Consider the following 19,751-nt stretch of genomic DNA (forward strand, 5'->3'; position numbering starts at 1 on the left):
TCAGAGGTAGCCTACCTAATTTGAATTTCTAAATACCTTCTTTATATTTAAACTTGATGTTTGTGTTGGTGGTGATATCCTTCTCTCTTGTTTCTTTTTCCTTTTTTAATGTAAGACAGTTGGATAGTTTCAATTTTTAAAGTTCTAGACGCTCTGGGCAAATCATTTTTTCCCCTCCAGATTAAAGTATTCAACTTTTAATTTTTCTCCCCATAAAAGTATTTCTTATACCAAACTCAGTCCTCAATTGAATAGTCAGCCTGTGGCTGAATATTGGGCATTGGGCTTTTCCTGTTACTCTCTCCCTACCAACGGCGCCTGTTCTTTCTGGCTGCTTGTATTTGGGGGAGCTTTTTCTTCTGCGAGGGCATTGCTGAGGTATGACGGGATCCTTACGTTATCTCAAGATTAGTATTTATAGGTTTATTGTGAGATTCCAGGCACATGCATTTTACTATCTGAGGAAATAGGCCAGAGGTTTCTGGGTTTTGAAAAGAGAACCTTTGCAGATTTTTTTAAACCACTGTGCCATGCGTGAGAGGACTCACTTTTGGGGTGCTTTGGGAATGTCCTGTTAGTAAATTACCTGGGAGGAGAGAGATGATTTTTAAAAGGAGGTTGTCACCCCTCACAAACATGTATAAATATTCCAAACATGGATGACAGTTGGAAGACACTAATAGACTTCTAAAAAATATCTTTTTCTTTGAAGTGTGCAATGATCTTGGAAATATCGATAATAAGCAAACACGTTTCCTTAAGAGAAAATGATCATCTAAGGGAACAATTTTTAAGAATATGGACTGTTGACTATGAGAGAGAAATTACTTCTTAAGTCTTCTTCTGTGTTTTTGATTCTAATCGTATGAAAAGTGGCTATCATTTACTGACTGCACCTGGAGCCCAGCCCCTATTCCAGCCTTTCCCTGCGTATTGTCTAATTGAATTTGCGAAGTCTCCTAATTACTCTCATTATGCCCATTGTCCAGATGGGAAAACCAAGGCACAGGGCAGTCACCTAATTTGTCTGCCCACCTCCAGAGCCCATTTCCTTAATCACCATGCCATATGACTTCTATCTACACCCACCCTACTAAACATCTGTCCTCACCTAACATAATACTAGAAGATATTCTATATTTCTTAATCTCTCGAATCGGCTCACGAGAATTCTTGCATGGATAATTCACATAAGAAAAAAAAAAAAAAAAAAAAAGGACCAGCAGATAAAGTAGAAAAGGAGAAGAGTCATCGTTTTAAACAATACACTCATTTCCTGAGCTCTGGGTTTCCAAAGAAGTCAAGGCACTCCTGGCAGAAGAATCCATTCGCCCAGCAGTGAGCAGCTCATTCTGTTGGAAGCATGGCAGTCTTTCTGCTGGGGCTGGGGAACTTGAAGCCGGGCCAGAATTTCCAGCCGTTTCTGCCAGATTAGGAAGCACCAGGGCACCTGCTCCTTGGCATGGTTGGAACAAAAGCTCTGGGAGATTGGTTTAATAGTGAATGTCCCCAAAGTTGACTCCGTTAGAGTCCCAACAGAAAAGCCTCATGTAAAAAGCAAACAAGCAAACAAATACATGTTCCACAGGCACATCTTAGCGCCAGGACTGAGGAGGCCTGGACTGTTCCAGGTTTTCCCATAGGCCCACCTTCCGGCCTGCGCAGGAGAGGGAATTAGTGTGTGTGTGTGTGTGTGCGTGTTAATTTATTTTTATTTTTTATTTTTTAAAATTTCTTTATTGATTAAGGTATCACATATTTGTCCTCATCCCCCCCCATTCCCATCCCAAACCCCTCCCCCCGCATGTCCCCACCCCCATTTTCCGTGACCAGTGTGTTTTGCAAAAATTCTCAAACCCTTAGTCACGCTAACAACGAAGGGATGGAACACACTGTGACTCATTTGGGTAGTAATTTTCTAGAAGGAAACACCCCCTTTAGAAGAATGAGTGATTTTAGAAAGTTGTCCAAAACTGGTCACTGGCCAGACCATATCATCAAATTAAATGTTGGCATTGAAATGAATTCCTCCCAGCGCATAAAATGGGTGCAAGAGATCACGTCAGCCTAATATTTAAAAGCAAAAGAGAAATGAGTATTTCAAAATATTTTTAAGTGTTTTTTTCCAAATGAAAAGTCATAGAAAACAATGAAGCAGCGAGGAAAAGAAAATGGCCCAAATGTGAATTCTGGGGAAGAATAAAAACCCAAGTGATTCCCCCCCGCCCCCACTCCCCCAACCCCCTACTCCCCCAGCCGTCCGCCGAATTAATAACCTCTCCCTGTGGCTGATGAATCAGACTTTGCTTCCAAAATGCAAGTAATAATCCGATCGTTCCCCAGAAATAAAAATCAACCTGGATCTGTGTTTGGAGTTTAAAAATCTATGACAGGAATGGGGTCAGCTCTGTGCCTTGGCTGTGAAGGAGACCAGATGGGTTGTGTGAATTACAGCTTTGCTAAATGAACGCAACACAAATGAACGCAACACAAGAGACCTTTGTAAGCTACTGCCCTCGGGTCTCTCCGGGCACCTTGTCCGAGGCCCCACGCCCCAGAGGCACTCATAGGACATTCGGGGCAGAATGGTGGCCTCGGACCCTGAAACGTGGGCAGTGGGAGGAGAGCATGAAGAAAGGTGATGGGTTCATGATGCACCTCAAGGGAGATCGAAGGCTCTGCTCCGGCAACCAGTCACCGGTTCTCATTCCAGAGGCGTTCTTTCCGGGAAAGGGTGTGAGAGGTTCGGGAACACCAGCTGCTTTTCCGTCTAGAACACATGTGTCAAACACAAGGCCCGCGGGCCAAATCCGTCCTGCCAGGCCTTGCAATGTGGCCCGCACCGCGCTGTCATCACTGCACTCCGCTGCGTTTCCATCACAATGACAGTTTATGACTGTTCAGTAAACCATTCGGCCCGCGATTTAGGCTGGATTTTAGATTTTGGCCCCTTCTCTGATTGAGTTCGACACCCCTAGTCTAGAAAGTTCATGGTAGTCATCACAGAAAGGGGTGCTACGCCGGAGAAGGGTCAGCTGCAGAAATCACAAAGCCATTTAAATAGACAAAACATGACTATGAAGAACTGGGCGCTCCTCAAGTCGTCGGAGGGCTGGAGCAATGTTCCAGAACATTCCTGAGGAGGGGCCACTGCCCCTGCCCAAAGCAGGAAGATGGAAAAGTGGCTGCCGTGGACCTGGCGAGGAGCGAAAGATGGGCGCTGCCTCAGGCCCTCAGCCCGAACTGCACAGAGTGCACGTCATTACCAGACGCTCATGGAGGGCCTGGGGTGCATGCAGCTCCACCGTCAGCCTCCGCACTGCAGAGTGCACCTGCAGAGGTCCCAGCTGCTGTCCGCTGTCCCGGCTGGACACCCTGGAGAGGGAAATGGGAGCCGGATTGGGAAACAGTCGGGGGAATCAGTGGAGGAAAGCAAAGCAAAGAGGAAGGTGGGATTACCGCTCAGCATGCAGGCTCCAGCTGTCTGCCGGAGCCCGGTGCATGGTGTTGTGTGTGATGGGCTGACAATGCAGCCGGTTTCCCTTTGATCCAGGTGAGCAGAGGTTACTGGAAGGAGGCCAAGGAATCGGAACATTTGCAAGGGGATGAAATATGATCTGGAAAGTTCCTCCCTCCCTCTGCCCTCCTCTCTCCCTCCCCACCACCCCCACCCACCACCACCACCTGCAGTAGCCTATAACAAGTCTGGGGCCTTCTAGATACAGTTGTAAATCCCATTATTACCAGGACTCTCTCCTGCTCACCCACTCCCAGCCTCTTGCCGTTTTGGCATGACGGTCGGAAGCCAGGGCACAGCACGGGAATGTCCTGGCAGCTCGTGGTGTTCCCAGGACAAAGTACAATCAACGTCTAGTTTCACTGAGAGGCAGATGGTTGGGTTTGGAGGCTTTGTCCTTCGCCTCCGCCTGCTGCTGCCCTAAGAACTAGGTGCTCCGGTATGGACCCCACTCCCCCCACCGTCACCCCCTCAGCATCCCACCCAGAACCGTGTTACGTGTGTCTCCCCCATCTCAGCCTTCACTTTCTTTATCCCGCCTCTGCCAGCTGGCTTCAGCTGTTAATAGCCCTGGCTTAATCTGTTATCTTAATTTACAGTACATTGCATTTTAGCAGAGGCTTTTCATCCAAAGGAAATGCAGGACCGTCTGAAATGAGGGTCCCTCCTGGAGGCGGAGGCAGAGGGGAGGGGTTTGGTGGTATCTCCCCTGGCCGGTGGCTGCCCAGAAAGATACTTGTTGACCCCACAAAGGAGGAGGCCCCTTGGCAAATGGGGGGGAGTGGGGAGAAGAGGCAGGTTCAGGAGGGAGCAGGCCAGGATTCAGGATGGCCTGCCTCGTGGCCTCGCTCAGAGCCAGGCCTCCCCTGCAGGCCCGGGACCTCCCCCAGCGCGGGCAGCTTCCCACTGGGCAGAAGACAGGCAGCTTCCGCTCTGTCTTGAGCGCACGGTGCCATCTGCCTGCTCGTTCTCTGATTCCCTTGGATCTGGATGCCGCATGCTCCTACTCTTTACAAGTCTCTCCCCAACCCCCCATCCCAGCCACCCCATCAGCCCCGCCTCTTGACCAGTGTGGCCGCTTTTTGCAGGCCAGGGTCCCAGCATGCTCTTGGTATGGATACCTGTGGGAGAAGGGAGGGAAGCAGAATTGGGCAGAGTTCAAAGCTGGGCTAGGCACAGATACCACAGGGTCTCAGCTCACCCACGGGGAGCTCGGGAGCTGGCCCAGACCTGCAGGGTGGTCCTGAGTAACAGGGTCAGTTCCCAGTGGATAGCTGAGCAGCTGGCCGAGTGCCCGGAGCGGGGGGAGGGCGCTCTTCGGTCCTGAGCAGCACAGCACGGCATCCTCTCAGCACTAGTCCCCCAGCCCTGGTTCTCCTTGGCCCACCTGTGGCCTCCAAACCCTTACAGGAGCCAGAGGCAAGCAGGCAAGTGAGAACCCCCGTTGGGAACTGCTGTCCCTTTTCCTTTTCCCCCAGAAAACATGTATTGAGTGCAGTGGAATCATCGCATCATACCTGCGGTGAACATGGGAGCATTCAACAGCATAGAACCCGAAAGACAGAGGGAACAGGTCATGTAAATATTGCAAAAAAGAAAACCACACAAAAACGTGGGTGTATAGTCTGTTCATATTGTATATTTACAGTTATTGGGTTTTGCATATTTCTTTATAAGGTTGTATACCTGAGCCATGTGAGGGTGCTCTGTGGCCCACTTAAGGATTTTCAAAGGTTTTACTATGCGTGATATTTACCTCTCCGTCGGCATTAGCGTCCGGGCCCCACGTGTACTACCTGTGGGAGGCTCTATGGAGAAGAGAAAGATGGATTAACTCTAGTGCTTGTCCAAGGTGCTTTTATGGACTGACAAGTACACACACACACACACACACACACACACACACACACACTCTGCTGTGGCAGTGACCTTGGGTGGGAGCAGGGAGTCCTCCTGAAGGTTTGAGCCTGTCTGTCCCACACCCTCCACCAGTTCCAGTCCCCAGTACTCACCTGCTGAACCCGCCAAATAACTACCAGAGGAATTCAAAACCAAAAACCCTTGTTTAGCTCCCACAGCTCCGGGGAATAGACTCAAACTCTCAGCTTCCGGCTCAGGACTCACCCTCTGGCTGCCCCGGGTCTGCCCTTCTAACCGACGCTTGCTCTAGCCCCATGTGCCCAGCCCCACGTGCCCTTCCCAGATTCGTCATGTGGTACCCTGTGTGTGTGTGTGTGTGTGTGTGTGTGTGTGTGTGTCTGTGTCTTTGCACATGCTCATCCCTCTGCTCTGAACATTCCTTCCAACCTGCTCAGTGCAGGACGAGGTTTCTCAGCCTTGGCCCTGTTGACATTTGGGGCTGGGTGATGCTTTGTCTGGAGGGCTGTTCTGTGCATCAGGATGGTTAGCAGCCTCCCTGGCTTCTGCCCGCTAGATGTCTGTAGCGCCTCCCCATGGTGACAACCCAACTAGTGTTCAGACCTTACCAGATGTGCCCTGGGGCAAACCCCTTTCCCAGGGGACACCCGCCTGTCCAGGCACTGCTTTCGGAACTCGGTTGAACATTATCTCCCCCAGAATCTTTTCCGGCACCTTATCGCCAGGGGTCTCACGTAGATGCCTGTCCTCGGTGTTCCGGTAGCACCCGGGACTCCCGCCAATCAGAGCTCTCACTCCCAGCCTTCCAGCCAGGAAGCAGGTTTATGTACATCATTCCCCATCGGACTCCTCAAGGACAGGAATCATGTTTTATTCACGCTGGGAACCTCAGCACCCGGAATGGGAGCTGGCGCGTAGGAGATGCAGCGTCTCTCTTTACTGAGCAAATGAACAAACAAGTGTGTCGACCTGAAGAGGAGGGGCACAGGATGGAGAAGATTTGCATCGAGAATGTACGTGTGTTGGACCGCAGGAGTCAGTCCCCGTGGAGATTATCTTTGATGACAGATTTCTTCTGGGGAATAGCTGAGTCTGTGGTTTTGTTTTTTAAAACTCTGCTTCAGCAAGATGTGAAAAAAGGAAGAGGCTACAGAAACTAGTCTGATCCCAGATATGATGGTGGAAGAGGGTCCCCAGAATCCCTCCCAGAAGAATGGGTCAAATTAATCACCTGCGTGGCCCCCCGTCTGCCTCCAATGGCTGACGGAGGAGGAAAGTGAATGTCTGCTCTCAGAAGCAGACACCGGGACATGCACCTTCATGGCGGAAGGAAGCCATCAAGCAGTGGAGGGCTGACCAGACTGGACAAGTAGGTGAACGTGTGTGTCTAAACAGGAAGTACTCTTCGTCCTCACAGATGAACGAGGCGGAGTTGGAAATTCCCTCGCGGGGATCTGGCATGGCTGGATTCTATACATGCACATGCACAATTCTATGCATGCACATGTTTGTCTCATTATCTTCTTGTATAGTTTATTGAAAGCACTAATATAGTTTAATAAGCAAATACTTTTAGGTTACATAATTGACCACTCATCTTTATATCATTAAAACTCCGAATTTGAAGACAACTGAAAGGCTATGCATTTAGTACTGCTGGTGTCCTTTTTCAACTTCTGAAAGTGTTCATTGTTAATTTGTTCTCATTTATAAATAAATCACATTATATTAAAAAACAAACAAACAAAAAACAGAAAGCTCACCCAACTCAAACTATCCTAAGTCGTTAAGGGAACTGTTGGGTACCGTGGCTCCGGTCCATGTCTCTGCCTCCGGCAGCACTGTCCTCTGCACGCTTGGCTTTATCAGTGGGTTGGTTCTCTCTGGGGGGAATGGCTGCACAGCCTAGGGCCTCACATCTACATACGGCTTTGGCCAACGCAAGAAGAGAATTTCTCTTCGCAAATGTGAACAAGGCTTATGGATTTTACACTAACTGAGCATATCAATAACCCCAGCAGTGAGGGTAAGGGGAGGAGGCTTACACGGATTGATTTAACTCAATCAGACCTCACCAATGGAGCTGGGTTCAGCTTAGACCCTCCGAGACACAAGGAGAAGAGTGGATGGATTCGGAGCCCATCCACAGCGCCCCGTACCTGAAAAAGATTGATGGCTGGGCTTTTTTTTTTTTAATATATTTTATTGATTTTTCACAGAGAGGAAGGGAGAGAGATAGAGAGCTCTACCACTGAGCCAAACCGGTTTCGGCGGTGGCTGAGCTTTTTAAGGGGCAAAACCACATGATCCTCCCTGTCGGTCCTCCCTCCATCTCAGCCTCTCATCTTGGGCCGACCCTCCCTCCGTAAAGGGGAGGGTCAGCGTGGTGATGATCCAATGGCCACTATTCCCAGGGGCACGGGAAGCCCTGGTGGAAGGTAGAGATTGTGTTTCAGAGGCAGATAGGATGACAAAGAGGGATTCTGTGAGCCTGTGGGTTTTTCAGAAGGAGAACAAGCAGGTGTGAGTTGGCGGAGGGAAAGGCTGTGTGGTTATGGAGCAGTGTTAACTGTCCAGATGGACCCTCTGTCTCCAGCCACCGGCGTGCCCACTCAGCTCAGAGGAGGGAAAAAAGCAGGTGGTGACGCACCTCAAAGCCAAGAAGCAAAATGCCTTCCCATGAGAGAGGCCACTCTTTTGTGTTTACTTGCAGGGTGATTCCTCCTTAAAAGGTATTTTTGATTACTTGACAATGGCTCATAGATTATTCTCAGAATTGCTGTGAACAGTTATGCTCAGGGCTCTTGATCTGGGCTGCGTCCAAGTTCCAGCTCGGTGTAGCAGCGTGAATTCGGGCTGGTTCCTCCACCTTCTGCGCTGTGCTTTCCCATCTATAAGGTGGAGATACCAACGGTGCCTGCTTATAGGGTCCTCGTGGGAATTAAATGAGCTGTCGCCATGCCGGCTAACAGAATCCATGGAGGAGGGAGAGGGATATGCTGTTTTCTGTTCCTTTTCCATTCTAACACTTTAGACATCTCAGAACAAATATGAATTTTGTCACACGCCAAAGAGAGGATTGTATTTTCCAAATGGCGCCTTTCTCCAGCATGGTGGGACTACAGAAGGGCTCTGTAAAGGGTGCCAAGACCTTCTCCCCAGTGCCCCCACACTGGCCGCACTTCCAGAGAGGATTGCTAAGGTCACGCAGGGCAGCCAGCCATTGTATCGTAAGTTAAACGGGCTGTTGTGACTCGCTCAGTAGTTGTGTTCCCACCTGTGCCGGAAGGGAAGCCATCAAACTCTTATTTTGAGCCCTCTCCCCCCCCTCCCCCACCTCTCTGTTCTCTGAGAGGCAGTTTCCCTTTGTTGTCCGAGAAGCTTTGAGATTCTGGCTCGGGCGGAACTGCTGAGTGCCCCCATGCCCTGAGAGCTCCTCTCCCCACAGAAAAGATGGAAACTCCCTGCAGCTTGGTTTCCACATAAGCTTTGCAAATATGTTTCTGCTTCCCCGGTGACAGGCAGCCCTTGCCATGAGGCTGTTAAGCAGCCCAAGCGGGCACCAAATGCAGAGAAGCAGCACTGTGTTATGGTGCTCAAAGGGCCTTATTTGGTGGGGAGAGAAATGGGCCTGGAGCCAGAGCAGTCCATCATGGCCAGATGGGCCAGAAAGCTGTCTCCTTGAAACCCCTACTTGGCCTTTGCTGTGAAGTGGCAGAGTGTGTTCAGAATCTCTGTTCTCCTGGCTGGGTGAAACTGTGGTTGACACTGAGCTGAAAATCGCTGCCTTGAGGCACCTTTTGGAGAGAGCCTTCACATTCTTGTGCTCCAGAAATGAAGTGCCTGGGTGAGACAGTGTGATACTGCACACACGTGTGTATCCCGGAAAGAGGACTGTGTAAGACATGGACCACTTTGGGGCTCATAACTCAGGAAATTCTAGAATATGTGGCTTCAAGAGTCCTTTATTCTTCCTCTTCAATTCCATCCTATATAATAAAAGTCTAATATGCTAAGTACCCAGTCATCTGTTCAACCAATCAAAGTGTGACATGCTAAGGCCACTCAACTGCTTGCTATGATGTGCACAGACCACTAGGGCCAACAGTTGACCAGTAGGTTAGCTTGCTGCTGGGGTCTGGCAGATCGGGAATGAGTGAGAGGGTTGACCACACCCTGGAGCCCTCCCACAGCCCCTCCCCAGCTGGCCAACCTCCTGCATTCCTAAATAAAAGGTTCTCTGGAGAAAGGTGGGAGAACATTCTCAAACTTCACTGGGCACCAGGATCTCTGGGTTGGTTTGCTAAGGTACAGAGGCTGTGTTCTGCCCCAGAGCTTCTGACTCAGTGTGTACACCTTGACATCAGTGACCTAGAGGCAGGTTTTGCTATTCTTCCTGAAATTGGCATCAGGCAGCCAGCAATTTGCTAACCAATGGCTGGACCCAGGACCATGGAGAGAGTTAGTCTAGAATCTAGAGAATAGACTGCAGAACGCTCTAGATTCTTCTTGTACTTCACAGGCATAGGGGCAGAGAATATCTCTAAAAGGTTTTAGAGAATACCATTCATGTCGTCCATGAAAAGCCATTTCTCATGGGCCTACGCTCATTAGGAAAGCTGAGGCACTGTTGGAGCTCTGGATAAGGGAGGTGCACAGGAGGTGCGGCCTTCCCGATGCAATGATAGCTGACTGCCCATCACACGAATCCCTGGATAGGGCCCACATGCCTGATATCACCAGTCCAAGCTGGCCAGCTGAGAGCACGTCACCGGCAGCATTAATGGAAAGGAAAGTGAACTAACAAATCCGGGGGCATTTGTTTGATCCCACAGACCGAGCCTGAAATCATAGAGGAAACCAACATTGACAGAGTTAATGAGCCGCGGGGCTACGGCAGGTCTCGGCAGATGAAGGGCCACTCTGAGACGTCCACGCTGAGCTCCCAGCCCTCCATTGACGAGGTCCGGCAGCAGATGCACATGCTGCTAGAGGAGGCCTTCAGCCTGGCGTCCGCGGGCCACGCGGGCCAGAGCCGGCACCAGGAGGCCTACGGCTCCACACAGCACCTGCCCTACTCCGAGGTGGTCACCAGCGCCCCAGGGACCATGACGCGGCCCAGAGCTGGGGTGCAGTGGGTGCCGACCTACCGCCCAGAAATGTACCAGTACAGCCTGCCCCGGCCGGTAAGTAAGACATCCTGCCCGCCCGCCCGCCGGCTGTAGCAGGTCAGTCCTGCCCAGGCTGTTCCAATGGGTCTCTGAGGGGGGTGTCTGGTGATAAGCCACCTTGGGATTTGGAGATGGAACTTGGCTGGGCTCTCATCCTGTCCTCCAGCCATGATCCAGGCCTAAGCCTTTGAGTGCTCTGGACACACGCCCTTATTCCAACTGTAATGCACTTCAGGAAGAATTTCCTTTGCTATTATCCCTCCTGTGAAGGGCTGACCTCATTCTTTATGCACTGATGGTTTTCCTACGTTTCCATGTGCGAGGACCCATTTTAAGAGCTGCTGGTTAGGGGTCCGTGCAGCCTGGTGGGTCAGAGCAGACGCGCTGGAGGCAGGGGGCTGGACTCTGAATCCCAGCTCTGCCACTCACTGGCTTTGTCACTGGGGATGTCACTTAGATTCTTTACAGATGAAATCAGCAAATTAAAGTAACCAACTTCCTAGGGTTATTGTGAAGAGTAAAAACCAGTTGATATATGCCAGATACTAGAAGAATTCAGGCACACAGTAAATGCTATAGAGGTGTCCGTCACGTTTGCTTCATTTAGTGGTAACTGCACTTCAGTAGCTGAGAAAGCACCCAATGACCAAAGCTTCCATGAATAAACAATAATTTTAATTAGTTTGCATTGTGCTCATTATCACAGTATCTACATATATCTTTTTTTTTTTTAAAGACTTAGTTTTATAAGCCATACACCATAATAGACGATGCCTTGTACATGTATAGATCCCACCTTTGGAATATTTCATAGCCTATCCCCAAGGATTACTCATTAATAGAGTTTTATAAGTCATCATTAGTGATATGTAACTACATAATAAAAGCTAGCATTTGTGGTGTTTCAGTATTGCGAGGTACTGATCTAGGTGTCATGTGACCACAACTCTGAGCCTTAGATTCCTCAGTCATAAAGTGGTGAGGACAAGAGGGCTGCAGGGAGCATGAAATCCAGGTACCGTGCTTAGCACAGTCCTGGCACCTAGTCAGAGTCCAATAGTCATTTGCTGATATTAACTAACGTGCTTTACATGGCCCCTAGCACATTCAATTACTCAATAAATGCTAATCATTCATATAAAAATATCATCTCTACTAGTTCTATCCCTTTCCCTCGACAGTTCTGAGATGACATCTTCTCCTATTCTGTGAAATTCCTTTCAGCGCATGCTCTGGGGGCCCCCACTCAGAGTTCCAGAAAATCCGCAATGATGTCTAAAGAGGGTTCTCAAGAACAGCGGGACCCTTTGGCTGGAGGTCAAATTCCGGGAGTCCGTGCAGATATCTGGGTTTCAGAGAGAAAAACTTAATCAACAGGATGAGCCTTAAAACCAATGGCAGGCAAGAAGATGCCACAAACCACATCCATTATGCTTGGTTTAACAAAATCATCTGAAAATGTCATTGTGGGGCATGTGAAAACTTAGATGGTTTCCTTTGTCGTAGAACGGGGTTGGCAGTTATGCCAGGAAGGGCAAAAACATCAGCATGATATACTTTAAAAATGACAACACACACACACACACACACACACACACAAAGGAAAAAGGCTTGAGAAATCACAGAGAGGGAAGCCATCCAACCTATAAGATATCAAAGGTAGTTCTTTTGTTATTAAGATTTTTTTTTTCCTAACAGCACACCTGGCCCCTATTTTCATGAAAGGAGAAAATAGCCTACAATGCACAATAGCCTACAAGTCAAAATGACGGTTCTTAACCCAAGTGCTTGTGGAGCCCCCTTGCGCTATGCTAATGAGGAAATCGATAGGAAAGATGGCAATTTGGAAGGATCACTGTGATTACTTTTCAGCTTCCCAAAAGGAAGGGCTCTGCACTCTGCCGGAGGATGATTGGAGGCTGGTGGTTTTAGTAGTACATGCTCGGGGCCATGCTGATGGCATTTATACCATGCAAAAGGTGACTGCTGGCATAGCGTCTTCCGACATCCCCTCTGTGCAAGTCCCTTGTGGTTCAGTCCTCCAGGCTCTGAATACTGGCTTCCCTTCTCATGGATTTGGTACTCCTACCACCAAGGAAAAGCCTGAGACCTTCTGACCTGTTCCTCTATCCTCAGGCTGCCCCCTTGGACTATGACCCCTATAGTGCTACCCTTGACCAGATTCCTCTTCCTGGATGCATGCACATGCTCAAGAGGGACCAGCGCAGGTGGGTCTCAACTGGACTCACTCTCTACTGGGGTTGACCTTGACCCCTACTCCTCCCCTCCCTCTCAGGGATATCAGGACTGAAACTTGGAGCAGACTGTGCACCTTCTTTCCCTCTACTTGACACCAAAACTTCTGGTCCCACTTCTGACTCTAATCATACTCAGGCTCCTTCCACCTCGAAGGAGGCATAGTTACAAAGGCATAGTTACAACACTGCTTGAGTCCTGGATCTCTCAACTCCTTCCTAGGAGAGGGAAGAGATTCCAAAAGACAGTGAGTGTCCTTGGTCACCAAACTGGGCAATCTACGCCACCATCATGAATCTTGGAACCAGGCAACAGTTTTGAGCAATAGCTTCCAATGGGGTCCCAGTCACAAAGCAGCCAGCAGGGAGCCAGGTTCCATATCCATGAGAGAAGAAGCCAGTATTAGAGCCGGAGGACAGTGAACCACGGGGCACTTGCACAGAGGGGATGTGGGAAGACGCTCTGTGGGACCCAGGTCCCAAGTTGCCTGTTTGAGGCCCTGAGGATACAGCCCAAAGGGGACTCTGACTTCTTCTGCAGTCTTGCTGTGTACCTGGATTTTTTTTTTTTCCAAAGAAGGGAATTCCCTTAGTACGTGTCCAAAGTTCAGTACTTTTCATCAGTTTTCCTGGTGAACTGGTACAGGACCAAGGACGTAGAAAGCTTTTTCTTGGCTGGAGACTGTACTGACTAGAGAGCAAGCCTCCCAAGAACCAGCGACAAAAATAGGTTGTCTGTCTCCTCTTCTGTTTTGAGAGACCAGAGGAGAGAAGAGGGATTATCAACCCCTTCCTCTCTTTTGGGAAAGGTATGTCCTTGCTTGTTGGTTTATGGATAATAATAGAATGCAAAGTGGGAAGGACACCTAGGACAATGAGTTTTAAATTCTCAGCAAAACTTGAGGGTTCAGGGAAGTCCCCACGCTGTCATCGTGCAGGTAAGTGAAGAGCCAAATTCACCAGGGTACACCCTCCCCCCGTCCCCACGGGGACACACACACACACACACCTCAGCAACCTAAAATAGAACCATGAGCTGAAACCAGAGCTGGAAATAGTGAGCGGTAAGCAAAACTGAAAGATGGAGTGGAGTCCTTGAGATTCCTCTTATATCTTTCACTTGCCACTGTGCTTCAAAGGTATGTTTTATCCAGGATCAGGTGGTTATTTAGTGGGTTGGCCCTGATGAGTATACAGTCTGCCATAAGGCTGAAGGGAGGAGACTCATTCCGTTTACAGATTCCCTCTACTGCTGCTTTCGGTCCTGATGCCTTCAGACTGATCTTGTCCTCTGGTCATCGAGAGATCTGGCAGGCCAAGGTACCTGAAGAAAAAGATTAATGAGAAGCACAAGCTCAGCTTTGTCTCTCCGGAGAGCATTTCTAGATTTGCTCTTGTTAAGAAGGCTGTGGCCTGGCTCTCTGATCCTATCACTGACCCTTGTCCTCTTATCCCCTCAAGTGTTTATTAAAGTCTACACTTTTGTGACAGTTCCAATCATTTGTCTTTGAATAGTGCTTTATATTAATAGATTGCAAAATACTTCACTCGTACACTCACTTGCTTGATTTTCGCAGTACCCCTCTGAGCAAGGCGTCTTTTCTCCATTTCAAAAGAGAACACTGAGGCCCAGAGAGGTCACCTGTCTTGCTTAGGGACATAAAGTCTATTCATCAGCAAACGAGGCCCTCCACCCATACCTCCTGACTCCAAGCCCATTGCTTTCCCCCGATTATACCTCATTTCCATGAGTGAGAAAGCAAAATGCAAGCAGTGGCTCATTCATCTAATATTTATGGATTGCCTTTAATATACCAGGCATTGTTCCAGGCTCAAGAAGCTAGCTGGCAACAAAGTCTCTGCCCTCTACAGTCTAGGTTGGTGGCAGATAATAAACAAGTTACATTAAAAGCACACCAGGGAGAAGGAGCACCATGTACAAAAGCCCAGGCGGGAAAGAACTGGGAGTATTCAATTGCCAAGAGCACCTTTGCAAAGAACAGTCGAAGGACTCTGTGACCACAGTGGCCTAAGCAAAGGGGACGGTGATAGGAGATGAGATAGAAGAGGGGGCTGGGGGACATCTTAAGGAATATCTTAAGGGGGAAGTTTGAGGAAGGACGAAAAGCCTGCCCCTCCGAAATTTGCTTCCATTTTAAATAAGAAGGGTCTCTGTGTTGGCTGACCCTGGGTGTTAACAGATCTCCCTCTGTTTGCTTGTTTCTTTCACAGGCCTACAGGTTCTCCCAGCTTCCTGAAATGGTCATGGGCTCTCCGCCTCCGCCTGTACCTCCCCGGACTGGCCCCGTGGCGGTCGCTTCTCTCAGGCGGTAATGCTTCCCTGTGCTTGCTTTGTTTGGCATATTTGGGAAGGATTTGGACCTGTGCACCCCGAACTGACAGGCTTCCTGCATGCCGAGCCCCATTCTGGTGCATCACCATACAGACAGCCATGTGCCTGGGGCACCTGAGTACCATGATGGACGTGGGGGACAGAGAGGGCTAACCGGCTTCCCTGTCATTGTAAATAGAAAGTCCTGGAGAGCCCACAAGGGAAGAAAGCCAGTGTCATTGCCCCATGCCCCGGAAGCTCCGTCTCTGACCTCGAACATGTAAATATTGCCCCAGCGGGGGCTGCCACAACAGCTGCCTCACGTCTGGTTGCTTCCTGTCATGTGTGCATGCCCCTTTGTTATTAGGAGCGGTGTCCAATGCGTCTCAGTGCTCACCCCAACTCGTGACTCCCAAGAGAGAGAGGCTGAAAGCACATGAACTCAGATATGTTGCCTTTGCCCTGTGATATAAAAAGCACATGCTTGTGTTATTGTTTTTCCTATCGTCTCTCAAGGGTATTTTTTTCCATAGATTTAAAGAGAGAGAGAGAGAGAGAGTTTGGTTGCCTCCTACACTCCCTGACGGGAGCCGGGAATTGAACTTGCAACTCAGGTACATGCCCCTGACTGGGAATCGAACCCCCCTTCAGTCTGTGGACTAACATTCTAAACACTAATCCAAACCAGCCAGGGCAGCACCTGTTTTTAATAAAGATAAATGAGAAACACAAAGGCAGTGAGCACTATGGGAGGTCAAAATACTCATCGGGTTGTCCAGGGCTGGGAGAAACAACTGGTCCCAGGGGTTTGAACAGGCCTCTGCCCTGGCCTTCTGACCCTAGCCTCTCCCAACACACTAGTCACACCCTGTCTGTGGACCACAGGTTTGAATTTTATGAAAACAACAACAACAAAAAACACCAAAATGGCTTTCCCTTAGAGGCAACCCTGCCCTCAATCCCAGAGGCTTAGACTCTCTGGCTGTGTGTAGACCCCACCCCGTGGCCCCAGCCAAGCTCAGGGTCCGGTGAGAAGCAGCAGACCAGGGTTCCATCTGACTAGCCAGGAACATGCTGTGTAACTCCAGGCAAGTTGCTTCGCCCCTCTGGTCCCTGGCTCCTTATCTGTAAGATGAGAGCAGCACCCTAACTGTTCTCAGAGGCTCTGGGATTCCTCAAAGAGCACCAAGTGGATGATGCAGGCATTCTCCTGGGAAGGGTTTTCTGAAGGAGTAGCAGGTTCTGGGAACAGTGTGAGGGAGGCCAGGGCTGGGGAGTGAGCCAGGCAGAGAAGGAGGGAGGGATTGAGAAAGAAAGGGAGACCCGCCCCACACGGCCGAGCCTCCAGCAGCTACCCTCGCTCAGTTACTCTGTAGGGTTCTGGCTGGGAGGAGCCTCACATCCACCCTTTGTGGTAGGCTTGCCAAAACCCAGCATCTATTTCATCTCTTCTCTCAACCACTTGTCTCCCCTGTCCTTCCACACTGCCTGCCATCCTCGCCAAATAGGAGGTCACCACCCTCTCTACAAACCAAATAGTTTTTATCTCTGCTTAGAGTAGGGGTGTCGAACTCAATCAGAGAAGGGGCCAAAATCTAAAATCCAGCCTAAATCGCGGGCCGAATGGTTTACTGAACAGTCATAAACTGTCATTGTGATGGAAACGCAGCGGAGTGCAGTGATGACAGCGAGGTGCGGGCCACATTGCAAGGCCTGGCAGGACGGATTTGGCCCGCGGGCCTTGTGTTTGACACATGTGGCTTAGAGGGTGGCCTGTGGCTGGCAGCCTCCAGCTGCTGTGGCTTCCTTTGCCTCCCTGCCATGTTGATGATAGGGCAGCCTGAAGCCTCTGTGGCTAAAGCATCCTGTAACCATGGGAGAGGCCTCTGAGCCCAGGCTGCCCTCCTGGCTTTCTGAGCACTTGGTGGAAATACAATGTGTTAAATGGGCCAGATTCTCTGCTTGTCTGGGACAGAAAAAAAAAAAATGTGTTCCTATTCACCATGCCCAGGAAGTGCCCACGTGCTCGGCTCCTGTGCCAGGAGCTTCCCAGAGTCTTGGGGATCTTGCTCCTGCCAGTAACTGGTCCCCATGGCCCTCTGGGTCCCCCATCCTGGTGTCAGGAGGGGAGGGGGCACTCTGGCTCTTCAAATGGAGCCTTCTCATTGGCTGTTGATGATGTCATCACTTCTCAGATAGACAATACTCAGCGCTAATTGCTTCGTTTAATTTTATGTTGAAATTAAGTTCTGAACTCCCCAGAGACATAAGAGCCACCCTCAAGGGGATACTGACCTTGAATATCTAATAATGTCTCCAATGCCTGGCCAGTATGGCTCAGCGGTTGTGCTTCGACTTAGGAACCAGAGGTCATGGTTTGATTTCCGGTCGGGCACATGCTCAGGTTGTGGGCTCCATCCCCAGTGTGGGGCATGCAGGAGGCAGCCAGCTGGTCAATGATTCTCTTTCATCATTGATATTTTTCTCTCTCCCTCTCCCTTCTTCTCTGAAATCAATAAAAATATATTTAAAATAAAAATGTCGCCGAAACCGGTTTGGCTCAGTGGATAGAGCGTCGGTCTGCAGACTGGAAGGTCCCAGGTTCGATTCTAGTCAAGGGCATGTACATTGGTTGCGGGCATGTCCCCAGTAGGGGGCGTGCAGGAGGCAGCTGGTCGATGTTTCTCTCTCATTGACGTTTCTATCTCTCTGTATCTCTCCCTTTCTCTCTGTGAAAAACCAATAAAATATATATATTTTAATATATATTTTTTAAAATGTCTCCAGCTTGGGCCACCACGATGAATTTGTGGGGCTTGGAGGCTGCTGCGGTTCCTCAAGGTGACTGCCCAGCCAGCCATGGTCCAGAAGCGGCTAACGTAGCCCCTCTGCCCCCCCAGGTCCACCTCCGACGTTGGCAGCAAGACCCGGATGGCCGAGTCCACCGGGCCCGAGCCGGCCCATCTGCATGACAGCGCCTCCTTTACGCAGGTGTCCAGAGGCCCCGTGTCCGTGGCGCAGTTGGATCAGTCAGCTTTAAATTACTCAGGTGGGCAAGGGAAGAGCCTGCATCGGACCCTGGTCCCCACCTCACACACACACACACACACCAATACACACACACACACACACACACACACACACACCCAATATCCACACTCTACCTTCTACCTGCCGCCCTCAGGAATCCAAAAGCTGCTCCTTTTATTTTTCAAAAAGATCTGAAATCTGACAACATATTAAGATATGTTTCAGTCAGGGTATATGTTAACATTTTGCCAGATTTCCGGTTTTTGAAAATGATGTTTTTAAAAGCATAACAGATGACGATCCTTCTCCCCAAAGGTCATCATAGTCTTAGGTATATATCCGCTGTTTTCAACTTTTTCATCTCATGGCACCCACAGACTAAAGTTCTGCAGCACACCAAAATAAACGTATTCTGCTGATTTGGATTCGTTCGCACCAGACAGCTATTTCTGTGTTGGCTGCCGTCATTTTTTTTAAATTTGGCCATCTAAGGGAAAAGAGGTCAGTGCTCCTGACGAAATAGCCAGGTATCATGTGTGTTAAACATTCTTACAGCGCACCGTGCGGTGCAGCACGCTGGGGGGAATCGCTGGCATATATTCATGCTTTCTATACTTGACATCTGCATCAGTGTGGTCAAGCTGTCCGTTTCCTCTTGCACTTTGTTCACTGACTCAGCACCCCCCCCACCCCACCCCCCACCCCCGGTTGCTGGGTACACATCTATCTAGTCCATTCCTTTAACCTGCCATGTGACCTGCTCTTCCGGGATCTGCCACAGCAGATCCTTTCCCCTAGGGAGGGACATAGTGGTTGTGTCCAGCTTTTTATTATTACCAACAGCGTTGAAGTGAACATGGAGGTCTGTAACCTGCCCTGAATGATGTTGTGTTCATGCAAACCTTACCTTTTAGGCTAAACCTGCAAGCACCCAGTTGTCAACGCTTATTAAAGCATTCACTGTGCCCAGATATTCCACGGGGGGCGGGGGGGAGATATCCATTGCTTTTGGTTTCTTCTCTTGGCTCTTTAAAAACACCCTGCCTCCTGAGAGGGCGACCCCGGGACACTGAGGTGCCCTTTCCTCTTGTCAGCAGGTCTGAGGCGTTGGGCTGCGGGTGGGGGAGGCGGAGAGGGCTCAGCCAGGGGAGGTGAGCGATCCGTTCTCTGGAAAGACAGGCTGAGTCGGCAGATCGTGCCTTTCCTACTGTCTGGGCAGCGAACAAGGGTGAGGCTACAGGTGGAGGTCTGCTGCTCCCCCAATACCAACTCCCCCAATGCCAGACACCCCCCCCCCCCCACAACCCCCTGTTCTCCAGCTTCCTCAGCTTGTGCAAACGTCAGCTGAGTGGGTGAGGCACTGGCCTAATCTCTCCCACCCATCTCCTCCATGCCAGGCAACACGGTGCCCGCAGTGTTCGCCATCCCAGCTGCCAACAGGCCGGGCTTCACCGGCTACTTCATCCCGACGCCCCCCTCGTCCTACCGGAGCCAGGCCTGGATGTCCTACGCGGGAGAGAGCGAGCTCCCGAGCCAGTGGGCCGATTCGGTAAGACCCTTGCTGATTC

At 50.0% G+C, this 19,751-nt stretch overlaps 1 protein-coding gene across 2 annotated transcripts in view; it reads left to right on the forward strand.

Moving 5' to 3' along the window:
- The window catches only part of KIAA1549L (KIAA1549 like), a 189,399-nt gene that overhangs the window by 164,495 nt on the left and 5,153 nt on the right, over positions 1-19,751 (forward strand). For both annotated transcript variants that reach the window (XM_045578144.1, XM_045578143.1), the window contains exons 17-20: positions 10,231-10,581; positions 15,054-15,151; positions 18,054-18,202; positions 19,581-19,732. In XM_045578144.1, coding sequence (XP_045434100.1) covers positions 10,231-10,581; positions 15,054-15,151; positions 18,054-18,202; positions 19,581-19,732 — 750 coding nt within the window. The remainder of the gene's footprint in view (positions 1-10,230; positions 10,582-15,053; positions 15,152-18,053; positions 18,203-19,580; positions 19,733-19,751) is intronic.

The sequence above is a fragment of the Pipistrellus kuhlii genome, unplaced genomic scaffold (genome assembly GCF_014108245.1).
Source record: "Pipistrellus kuhlii isolate mPipKuh1 unplaced genomic scaffold, mPipKuh1.p scaffold_m20_p_9, whole genome shotgun sequence".
NCBI classification, from domain to species: Eukaryota; Metazoa; Chordata; class Mammalia; order Chiroptera; family Vespertilionidae; genus Pipistrellus; species Pipistrellus kuhlii.